General features: G+C 39.8%; 1 protein-coding gene across 2 annotated transcripts in view; it reads right to left on the bottom strand.

The window, feature by feature from the left end:
- The window catches only part of itpr1b (inositol 1,4,5-trisphosphate receptor, type 1b), a 63,462-nt gene that overhangs the window by 9,210 nt on the left and 41,853 nt on the right, over positions 1-12,399 (bottom strand). For both annotated transcript variants that reach the window (XM_079578516.1, XM_079578517.1), the window contains 13 exons: positions 10,641-10,824; positions 10,298-10,560; positions 9,050-9,250; positions 8,103-8,213; positions 7,906-8,001; positions 6,375-6,509; positions 5,929-6,036; positions 5,418-5,649; positions 4,195-4,317; positions 1,748-1,923; positions 1,375-1,539; positions 1,009-1,198; positions 467-559 (listed from right to left, as the gene is read on the bottom strand). In XM_079578516.1, the coding sequence (XP_079434642.1) occupies positions 467-559; positions 1,009-1,198; positions 1,375-1,539; positions 1,748-1,923; positions 4,195-4,317; positions 5,418-5,649; positions 5,929-6,036; positions 6,375-6,509; positions 7,906-8,001; positions 8,103-8,213; positions 9,050-9,250; positions 10,298-10,560; positions 10,641-10,824 (2,077 nt within the window). The remainder of the gene's footprint in view (positions 1-466; positions 560-1,008; positions 1,199-1,374; positions 1,540-1,747; positions 1,924-4,194; positions 4,318-5,417; positions 5,650-5,928; positions 6,037-6,374; positions 6,510-7,905; positions 8,002-8,102; positions 8,214-9,049; positions 9,251-10,297; positions 10,561-10,640; positions 10,825-12,399) is intronic.

Here is a 12,399-nt window from a genome sequence, read left to right as displayed (position 1 = left end):
AAATGGGCCACCGGACTATTCTAGTTAGCAAGTTAGATGGGAATGCCTCAGGAGGCAGGCCATTGGCGTGTAGACGATTCGACATGGCTGGCTTATTAAGCCTAGTTGGGGTCAGTAGGTTTGCAGAAGTCACTGTTTGCAAAGAAATGCGCCATCACTGAGCAGACCCATTGAGCCTCTTAGCCGGGGCAGACCTTTTGACCCGAAAAGCCTTTGCCTTAGGTTTTAGATTGCGTTTTGTCAGATTCAGTTTGCTCCCCCCAAAAAGAAAAGAGCGTAGCCCAACCTGATATAATCCTGCACTTACCAGCCTGGACCCAGCCACCCCGGGATGGGTGCTGGGTCCAGGCACCAGTGTTCAATGTTCTGATTTTGAAGGTTGTTCATTGAGGATGGTCTTTTTTTTTTTTTTTTTTTTTTTTTTTTTTAAACAAACATTGTTCATTACTTTGTGTTCATGACCTACCATCTCCTGAAGCCCCAGATGAGCAGTTTTCACCATTTTCTTTTCGACACATTCCTCCAGTAAAGAACTCTCCGACCATGCTTGCTCCATGCTCTGTGTATGGGAGTCTCAGTTAATTTAACGATGGCCACAAGTTTGAAAACAATGTAGATACATTTTTTGTTTATCTATGTCATTGAACGTAATCTTCAATATTTTACAAACTTTTAAATTAACTCTGTGCATAACTTCAAATCATAACAATGCTGCCCAGGAAGAGACTTCCTGTTTTGATCCAGCACACCAAAATAAAAGCATACAGCTCGTCTCATTGATTATTTCAGCAGGTGCTTGTAACATTACAAGAATATGATTAAATACACACCTTTTAAGTGTTTTGTTTGTGAATAGTTAGGCAGAAAGAAAGTTGAACTAATGAACAGCTGAACTTTTACTTTGGCGTGCTGGATTGAAACAGGAAGTCACTTCTTGGGCGGCGTTGTTATGATTTGAAGTTATGTACAGAGTCAATTGAATGTGTTATTCAAGCATGTATTCAGTACCTAGTGTTTTGTTGGGTATCCTGTCCACCGCCAGAAGGAAATCATCTTTAAAGAATATGTATCCCACGATGGAGAATAAGTACACAAGGATAAGGGCCAGCACTGCAGTCAGTACAATGGAGCGGCCGTTGCGGGTCACACTCTTTATCACATTCAGCAGGGTCTCCTCTCGGTAAACCAGATCAAAAAGCTGTAATGGAGATGAGAACAAGTTGAATATGGCATGAACATTTAATAGAAAAGTGGAATTTGTTTACATGTGATCCAATATTTCAAATACAAAGTAAGAAGTTTAAAGTGATAGCCTCACACTGTGCGTTTATCGCATTTGCATTTGCCAATTTGTGTTTGTGTCTGTATTCGTACCAGCAGGCTGTAGAAGAAAACGTGGACAAAGACCCCTAAAGTGCAGATGATCAGGTAAAGCAGGTGATAGAGAAACTCCACATCCAGGATCATGGCTATGTAACCTCTGGTGAACGTTCCTCGATTCCCCACGAAGCTCGTCAGGAAGATTATTTTATTACATAACTAAAACACAATAAATAACAATAATAAATATACCACATATACTCTAAAAACCTTCAAAAGCGGTCATTCATAATAATTATGCTATGGACTGAGCTCTGAGCAAATTCAAATGTCAGTCACAGTCTGTACTTAACATTAATGAGTCAATTATATTTACAAAGCACAGGTGACAACAAAGCCGTCTGAACACACAGAGGCGTTGACTTACGTTAAAGCCTCCAAGCAGCAGCAGTGTTGGCTCCAGGCCCACAGAGAATATAAGTCGCAAGATGGTGGAGGCTATGAGCGCCCGGATACCGTGAGGCTGAGGTAGGATGATAACTATCCCGAGAGAGACAAACATAGCCACCCACAACAACGCAGAAAGATGGGGTTCCAGTGTGCCTATTGAAGAAAAACACATGTGAATTAGTCATAAAAGGTCAGTTCTGTATTAGGGTGAAATAAATACATTTATTTATTTGAATAGGGATAGTATACAATATACATTAACTTCAAACAGAAGATATGTATTGTACCAGATTCAGTTTGATAAATAACAACACTACTAATTTAAATAAAACATAAATAAAAAAACTTGGCTGGTATTGCTCCTGCCATGTGCTTTAAGTCTTATAATGACACAAGATCAGGTGTGTTGCATCGTCTTTGAAGTGTATTTATTGTTGTCTCCTCTCCAGCTCAGTTCCTCAGCAGTCGTCATAGAGCTGTATTGTTAATGACCTTACAGCGTGCTCAGACTTGGCCCACGGTCCAGACATGAGCAACACCTCACACACCTAAGCCCATTCATCTCTCTTACCTCGCATACGTCATAGCTGTAATCAGATGGATCTATGCCTTGCACTAAACCACTTAGCACAAGAGCAGAGTCCATGAACGTATTGCTTTTACTACTGATGAATGAATGGACATACTTGGATCAATTGGATGTTGAAGACCGACTGTGATTGGGATGTTTTTGGATGGTTGGATGCATTTTATATCGTATCAACTCACTTGTTTGAGTAATGCAGATGGAAACTAGCTTAAGCTTAATCTAGTATGAAGCATCTTATATCAATGTTTTGTCCCTGTTAGATAAACAAATGCTCTACAACAGTGATCACCAACATGTGGCCCCGGGCCAAATCAGCCCCCACAGAGCTCCCATCTGGCCCTTAGACAGTCCTAAGCCGGTCCATAGCAGAGAACATGCTATGGATCTGCTATGCTCCCAGTTTGTGTTCATAGACAGTTAGTAAACTTAACAAAATTGAGTTTTCCTTTTGTTCCCTTTTCAAATGAAATTACATTTCACATTTTCTTGCGTATTATTTGAGCATTTGGTTATTTCAAAAGCTTTGCGAATGTCATCACTTGCAAAGTTACCTCATATGACCCAAGACCACGCAGACATTCTGTACCTTAAATCAGCCCAGGCTCCTGAGCGGGGTTAATATGGCGAGAGGCAGGAGGTCAACTATGCAAGACTTTGATTAGCACGACAGAGGCGCAGATGGTAGAGTGAGTCACCTCATGATCAGAAGGTTGGAGGTTCGAATCCCGGCTTCAACATGTGCACACTGTTGTTGTGTCCTTGGACACCTTATCTCCCCTCGCCTCCGGTGTCTGCGTATGCTGGTGTATGAATGAGTGTGAATGGATGAGTGGTTCCTCGCTGTAAAGTGTGTAGAGCAGGGGCAGGCATGTTTGTTTGGTGAAGGGCCTGTCTTATTTGTAGCCCAAAGTAAAGCACCTTTTTTCTACAAATATAATGAATTTGCAAATCATTTATGACTTCATGGGTTTTTTTTCCGGGAAATGTGGAAATATTGATGTACATTCCACACCTTAGAGTACTTTATCTCAAATTTATAAATAAATGTTCTCTCAAAATCCTCTTGGGGGCCAAGGGTTTTATGCCGGAGGGCCGAATATGACCCCGAGGCCTGACAGCAAAAACTGATCATTAGCTTGTTTTGTATTGCTGGTGAAATGCAGTATTTATGTCTCTCTCCTGATCAAGATGGTGCTCTCCATATTCTATCACGAGAATGCACACGTGCACAAGCAGCAACAAAAATAAACCACGTGCAGAACTTAGAATTTGGTTCGAGTTTCAACCAGAGAGTGGGTACAGTATCAATAAACAGGGTCAGGGCCTTGTTTGAAACAAATCACTCATGAGCTTTTGTGACTGAGCTGCAGTGTGAGACCTAAATCGACGGCTCGTATTACTGTCTCTTCACACCTCTGCTTGTGGTACAGGCGCTGAGGCTACACCCAAAACACAAGCCCAGGACATGCTTGGGCTTGTGTTTTGCATGACACAGATAATTTCAATGCAATTTTAACAAATAAGTTATTATCATTCTCACAAAGATTCATTAAGCCATATTAAAAGTTATTATTCTCAGAATTATCTGTTGTTTTAGGTACAGAACAAACCGGTTACAATACAGCAATGCAGCGTGCAATTGGCCTTACTCAGAGAAACGCCCATTCATACAATAATAAGTAATAAGTCATTTTGATCTAGTACGAACAGAGTATTTGAACATTTGACAAAATGTTCTGGCTGAGAGAGCATTCACAAAAGGTTACATATTATTAACTACAGTCACTCGGGATACTTTCACCAGTAAATCTAAATACTAAAGATGGATAACAGACCTCCACGGAAACCTTCCAAAGGGTAGAAGAACGCCACCAGCAGGTTCATTAGGACAGCCAGGTTAAAGGAGATGCTGCTCCAAAAGGACATGTTCCTGGAGCACCAGTACAGGATGGGCTGAGCTGGACATAAAAGTTAAGTGTTATTACAATTGTTGTTCATCTTCTTCACTTACTAAAAGCAGTGTACAAATAGTGTAATATTAAATCTCATAAAATGTACAGCAAACATCAAATCGTATTTTACAAAAGAAAACAACAATAACCACAAACATTAAAAGTAATTATTTAATTTACATGTTAGTTCACAATCATTTTTGCACAATTGTATAAAAAAAATCAAATTACAACATAGACACAGAATTCCTAATATATACATTTTTAAAGTGGAAATTTGATTGAAGTTGAACTTTGCTTTACCTTAAGCTCACATTATAAATTATTTAAAATAATATTAATTAAGTAGATTAATCATGTTTTAAGTGTATAAACGTTTTAAATAACTACATGTCATGCAATAACCTGGGAGGAAAGCCCTCAATGCAAGGTGTGACAAAAGAGTGACGTAATGTCAGATATAGACATTCAAGTTACTTCTCTTTAAGAGTTACAACAATTGACAACCCCTTTACCTTTTAGCACACAGAACCAATGGCTATGTGCTTGTGTTGTGTATGCATTAGGGGGAGTAATCAGTACATCTTATGTGACTGAAAGAGATTTCCACTACCCTAGACATTTGACATTAGGTTATTAATTATAAACTACAAATAGTGGGCAAAGGTCTTAAAGCAAATCCGTCACACCATCCATAATGTTGGAGGACACAGTGCTAAATCAGATCAGAGCAGAGGTGGATGCTCTGCAAAAACATCACAGTTTTATAAAGAGTACCTTGCTCCAGGCCTAATCATTACAAAGAGTCATATTGTTTAGGTACATCTGCATCTAAATACAGATGTGCCTATGTGTACAGAACAATATAAAAATGTGTCAGTTTATATGCTTTTTCCCTATCCCGCCATGAGGCCCATGATTTATTTATTTATCTATCTATTTATTTATTTATTATGGATACATACATATTTGTTGTGTATAAACTAAAAAAGCAGCACATGAGACAGTAATTCCAATAGAAAACTGTACAAAATGGCATCATGGAGGAATGCAAGAAAAGGGCATGTAAACAAGGATGTAAGAGAGTAAGAAGGAAAAAGACGTACAGGGAACGTTGTTTGAGCTACCACTGGCCTCTTGAGTTCCTCGCAGCTTCTTCTGCCAAATCATTTCGTTGAAGAGGTCCTCAGATCGGAGGAAGAAGTCATTAATCTTACTGCCCTGCTCGTCACGCTCTGTGGTGTAGTACACACGCAGCTTGGACTCTTGCGTGAGGAACTCACAGATATTGGGAACAGGGAAGACAATCTGCTCCATGGTGCGGTCAAGTCGGACAATCTGGACCAATGTCGAAAGAAAAGAATTAAACAAGAGACATGGAAAGGTATGGGACTGTATACAGTACAGTGATGTCTCGTTTATTTAAAACCAAATAATCAATAGGATTTTGTGTCAGCTTTAATCTTTTGTGCCCTGTTCTGTTATTGGCAGCCAATGACTTAATGTTAAGGAGAAGTGTACAATGATCACAAATGACCTCCATCACAGTAATAGGCTCATGAACACAACTGTATGTAGATGTGCCTTGGCACAAGGGTATGAAACCATCCAACTGACCTCAATTTGAGCAGTGTGTTTGGCATAAAACTCCAGAGCCTCATCGCCCTCTCCGTAGGTCCCTCCTGGCTTCAACATGGCCTGTAGCTCTTTGTTGTGACGGGCCAACTAAAATTACATCACCATAAAATTAAAAATTGCAATGATGCATGACAGTCATTATCCAATTGCAACCTCTTTGTTTAGAACAAACTCACTGCACAAGCACATACTGTATTCATTACGACTTTTCAAGGAACATACTGTACATGGTCTATTTTACAAAGTCAGGTGTATATTATTTTATTTATTTATAATGGAATGCCCCCTGAGATGTCTCATTTTCGAGGGGGTCTATAAATGTAATTATTATTGGGGTTTTGTAGCAAAAGCTGGTTGTTGGCTTGATCACAACAGAGTCACAGTGACAGACAGGAGACAGTCTGTGCCCAATGGCTCAAACTTACTTGATGGGCCAATATGTAGATATTATGGCCAACATTGCGTGGAGACGCAGAGTGCTCTTCTTCAGCATCCTCACCTTCTGGTGGCTCCTCCACCTCTATCTCACCTTGCATGTAGGCCTTTTTAATCACTTCCACCTAAGAGAAAAAAAAATACTAATAAGATAAGATATTTTTGTTTTGGTGTCGACTAATAATCTGTCCGTACCAGGACTGAGCATCTTATATGTATGTAAAAAAAAAAGTCAAAGGCAAAGCCTTTTCGCTGACGTTGGCTGTGGTATTTTGCAAACAATGGTCAACATCAGGGAGTATCTTTATTTAATTGTTTATTTGGTCAGGACAGTGCTTGTTGAGGAACACATATTAACACGTCACGATAGAGTGTAGCACTATATGGTGTAAATTTGCCTGGGAGACTGACAAAGAGGAATGTGTGTTGAAGGTCATCAATGCAGGGCACGATAACTTTTGTCCACTGCTGGTAAACATGTCCCTGCATGTGTCCACACCATGATGTCATCATCTATAAGCAATATTTTATGAGATGCACCTATCCGGCTATTTTGCTTCCAATAGTTGTACGGATACAGGGGGTTTGACTCCATTGTGAGAGAACATTAAACAAGGAGCACTGGACTTTTCTACATTAAATATCGTTGGGTATATGAGGTTATTGGGTCACAGTAATATAAACAACTCACAACTTATCATAACTATGTTAGATCAGTTATTCTTTTACAGCATTTCATGAACTAAAATGTTATTTTATTACGTTAGATGACCCACTCAATCCCAGCCTTGATTAATTGGCGTTAGCATTAGCATGCTGATGCTGGCTGCAGCATTGTGTGTGGCATTCAAAAGTATGTTTGCGAAGGTTAACTAACTCAGCGATTGAATTCTCCAGGTTCAGAGCTTCAGCATGTCAATAATAGTTGGTGAAAGATATGTTTGGTGAGAGTACCACTATTTTTACTAAATATGGCAGCCGACCTGCGGCAAATGTGGACTAATGAGTAAACAAATTAGAATTGGTAAACATGAATAATGTGATGATATGTTCAAAAATTTCTGTAATCTTGTGAGTTAGTTTAAATTCTGGACTAACTCAGAAATGTCTAAGTCCCTTTAAAACCTCCAGTCTAATGACACTCTCAGTGTGGCTTTGGCATCCCAGCCCCTCAGCTCATCTGGACCAGGCCCGGTCAGGACCTGAGCCGGTGCAATGCTCGGTTATGTCTTTCCTGAGACATTAACAGTAGCCATAGGCCAATATCCATCTGTTTTCCCACACTCACACTTACAAACACATTGTCAATTGTCATTCGTCTTTTTAGTGACATGGGAAACTAGAGCACCCAGAGGAAACCTACACAGGTGCATCAAACCGGGGACTTTCTTAGTAGATAAGAGAGCTAACAGCTGCACCGTACAGTACAATGCACCAATATTAACTTTAAATGAATTATCTTAAGAGGAACCTTTCTGAAAACCGTTGCCATTTCTTTGGGCAAAAATGTTGTATACGCACCAGCTCTTTGGGCCTCATGTTGTAAAGTATTCTCTCAGCGTTCTCACTATCGTGGCGGCTTTCCATAATGGCAAGAAGCAGCTTGGACGCATTGTTCTACAAAAAAAAAAAAAGGAGCACAATAGACACCATAGTAAATTATAACTTTAAGTGTTAACTTAAGTGTTAAACAGGTTAAATTATAGTTTTCTACTCACTTTTAGTTCAAGTACCAGGTCCATCCTCTTCTTGCCGAGAGGATTAATATCATTGAGAATGAGTGCAATGATGATGTCAATGCCATTGCACTCATGGGTAGCAATACAGTTCTGGAAGAAAAAGAAAAAGAAAAAAAACACTTGTCATGGGGTAAAATAAAATAAATAGTCTCATTTAGGTGCCAAATAATAATTTTCTTAGGTCAGGCCTTTTAACTTCTCAACACAATCTTACTATTTACTCAAACAAGTATATATTGTAGGCCGTGTAACCGAGGACAAGCACCACTTTGTGCAGCCGGTTTGCTCTTGCCATCTTTCTTTGGTCTGGGACTCTTGGGGAAAGAGGTCAGAGACAAACCTTTAAATACATATATTTCCTCTGAAGAAGAAATCATTAACCGCCGCCACCACCACCATATTCTAAAAATAAATGTTGTCACAGGGCAGACACAACCAAAAATAACCTTGTGTTCAAATAATGAGCTTTTGCAGTCTGCCACCCCCAGCTCCAAAGTTAGAGGGAATCGAAACCAGTTCCAACGAGCCTTGTGTTTAACCAGTTGCTTGTTTAGTCATGCCACTTTCACACCCACCAGAAAATGACCCCACATGAGCAGCGGGTGCAGCAGTCATGTGAGGAGCTGAGATAATGTAGTGCCAAAGACCAAACACAGGCACGCCGCCCAGAGGAAACTGAAGAGGTTAAGCAACAAGTGGCTTCAAATCAACAAGTCCGATAAGAAAGTCTTCAAAGCATAACAAAGTTGATAACAGGAACAATGAAAGCATTAAGTAAGGCTCGGAATGTAGAACTGAAAAAAAAAAAAAAAAACAGCATCTATTGTACTTCAAATTAACATCATAAATCAGTGTGGTGTAATTCTGGATGACATGGAGAATCATCAAAGAGCTTTGCATTAGTGAGCATTACCGAGCTGTCTTACCTGGTTTTCATGGCAGGGTCCCTGGCAGTATTCAGTCAGGCTCTCGACAGTCTGGTTGATGAGTCCAACATTCTTCTCATTGATGTAGAGTCCCAGAAGGCCCAAACCTCCAGTCGTGCTGCCACAAATACAGTCCAGAAACTGCAGGGTCTCACACACCAAGTTGTAGTTGTTTTTGTTATTTTGGTTTCTTAAGAAATTCTGTAAAACAAATAAGATGAAGAAAAATCAGCAAAAAGGCTACAGAATTGCACTACATACAATAGCAGCATTTATGTTAATAATTAGGGCGATATGATTTTCAAACAAATACCCAACATGTAGAATTGAAATTATTTGAAAATTGCATTGCAAAGTTGAGACTCGGTGTTTGTAGAGTGTTTTGTACAGGGTTAGCAAGTTTAAACCATACTAAGCCCTTCAGAGAGAGGATAATTTGTTTGAAAAGGATACAATAATTGCAGTCTGCATGTGGTTAATTGAAAATGGTGATTTGAACTTGATTGTGCAGCCCAACTAATCATTATTAAAGAGTTTAGAAAAACGTCTACTAATTGCATTACCTTTATCTTAATAAAAAAAATAACAGTTGAATGTAAACTGCTCAAATAAACTAAACTTAACACTTGCAAAAAAACAAACAATTGCAGAACACTTGTGCAACGATTCAGACAATCAGAGCAAAAAGGAAGTGTACGGTCTAGGCTGACAGATCTAGCCATTACGTACACTCTTCATACTGAAACCAGACTACATAACATAGGTACGGAAAGAGCTGCGTCAGGAAGATAATCAAAGGTTATTTTTAAAATTTTTGTGTTCATGATTGCGGTTAATGAAATTTTCTTTTCAGTGAGATGGAGCCAGGCGCCAGTTCCAGGTGAGAGAGGATGTCGATTCAGTGCATTTTCAAAGTATTATACAAACCTATAGTTGAATTGTCAAATCAGACAAAAAATGGCCACCAACTGATAAAAAATAACTATATGTCAGTGTGTTATCACGATCAATCAGACCAGAAGAACGATTTCCTAATGTTATGAAATTCAAAGTTAAGGTGCACTATGTTGTCATGGGAATTTGTCTACTGCATTTGACCGATCCTTTCAATGATTAGCTGCTCAATCAGGACTGTCTAGATGAAGGGATGTTTTTGTCCTTTAGTGTTTTGGGTTCACGTTAAGGCTCCCCAGCCACCATAAGAAAAGGTTAGGATTTCCACTTAAGAATCAGAGAGCAAGGTCTGACCTGGAGATCTCTGTTGTGGTTCTCACACAACAGCTGCATTAGGCGTAGGATTGGCTGCATGATGGTGATGATGACGCTCATCTCGCCCTCCTCCTGGCTCTTGTCGGATGCAGCGAGAGGCGCTCCTTCTGCTGCTGCCTGATGTTCTTCAGCCTCCACCTCGCGTCGGTACGTGTTAAAGGCCTTTTTAGTGACAACTGAGGCCTCTACGAGCTGCTCCTTCATCTCCTCAGTCACAACGGCCACTACAGGCACATCTTTAACTGATCACAGAAAGAATAAATTGACGACAATACAACAACCATATTGTCCCCACAAGTGTGACATTGGGAGAAATCCCTACCTTTCTTCCGAGCCGGTGTGTCTTTGTCTGGTGGCTCGTCGTCTTTCTTCTTGCTGCCCAGGTCACTGGTGTTGACAGTCACAGTGGCTTTGATCTCCTGCTGAGCCAGTTTCATACGCTCATAAAAGACTTTGAAGAACTTCTCAGATTTATTGTCACCAGTAAGACGATGGTAAAATGACCTCTGTAAGAAAAAAACAAATACATTGATTTATGGCCTGTATATATATATTCTGTCGAGAGGATTTTAATGTGATCCCTCAGCCCTTCACAGCAATTTCTCTCCAAATACTTTTACTGATCAATCATGAGTATATTAGCACTGTCAGACACAGGTTAAAGCTCCTATAATTATTATGAGTTTGTTCCTTGCTGCTCTGACCAGATAATCATCACAAATGTTTGCTTTAGTCTGTAAGAGAAGGAAGGGTAGAGGCCATGTGTGTTGTTTTTCTAATTGGGTTATCATCCCATGTCATTTTGCCACAACCACAACACGGGAATCTGGCGTTGCCTGTTTAACCAAGCAGTGTGCAAGTGTAAGCTGCAGAAGCCAATTATTCACATCATTTACATATTGTTCTCCTCCTTGCCCTGTGGCCACAACATGCAAACACTTAGATAATTATTCACTAAACACCGGGCTGACAAGATGATTATACGGTAATTATACATTAAGTACAACAACCTACAACCGTATATGTAACAATGTAGTCCAAAATTATAGTTGCTTTAAGTAGTCAGATCATAGAATATGATGTGACATTGTTGTAACCCTAATTTCTGAATTACACATTCTTTAGTTCTGCTGTAGTTATTTAATAAAGTTTTTAGAAATTATACAAAAGTTTCTCATTTTCTGACAAGTTAAAACAAAAGCATTACATGTCAAAGCAAGTCATTTATGCTCAAAGTAGCACATTGCAACGCAGCAAAGCGGAAAAGGCCTTTCTAGTTCAGACGTTGTTGTTCTTGCAGCTCCCATGTTCCGTCCCATTTTCTTGTCCACAATCCGTCCTTACATAAGCACAGGCTGTAATCAGCTGAGTGGTTACAGTGAGGGCACAGTGTGCCTGGGCGCTAACACTGTTACATCAGAGCACAGTGCCAGCAAGAGGGAGAAAGGAAAACCCTGCCCTACTTTTTACTGCCAGACCGGCACGAAACAAGTGTGTGGCGTGAGAGGGCGAGTCCAAAAGTGGAAGCAGAGGTTGGAGCAAGCAGCAGTTATCGCATACTGTTTCTGGGCCACTTTGAAAGACTATTACATAAGTCTCTTTCCAGGTTTAGTGCAGCTGTGAAAGAGTGGTGTGTATGTCAAGATGCTAAGTCACCTGACTAGCTAGCATGACACTTGCAGAATGAAGGAAATTAAAGGGTGTTTGTCTCACTCCAAACCTTTATGCAACAGTTGTTTTTCTTGTGCTGATTGACAAGAGAGGGCCATTCAGTAATACAGATCTGATTAGAGTCTGCAGAAAGCAATAAGGCTAACTCTTGAGACAGAGACAACAACTGTGGGAGAGAAGCATTGCCAGAACCATTAAAACAAACAAACTTATGACTAGACCAGTAAAAACTGAATTTCTGCACTGAATAATGGAGATCAAAATCAAGCCAGTGAAAAGCAATGCACAAATAAAAAGTCAAATTTAAAAAAGCCATGTTTCAAAACCATAATATTTCGCCAGTGCTAATAGTTTGCTTGATCGAGCTATACAGTAAGTCAATGAATTGCCCTTCTTACATGCAGTAATAG

Source organism: Gobius niger (assembly GCF_951799975.1).
Source record: "Gobius niger genome assembly, chromosome: 20".
Taxonomy (NCBI): Eukaryota; Metazoa; Chordata; class Actinopteri; order Gobiiformes; family Gobiidae; genus Gobius; species Gobius niger.
The sequence above is the reverse complement of the archived record's forward strand: the minus strand, read 5'-3'. Positions and strand labels throughout refer to the sequence as shown.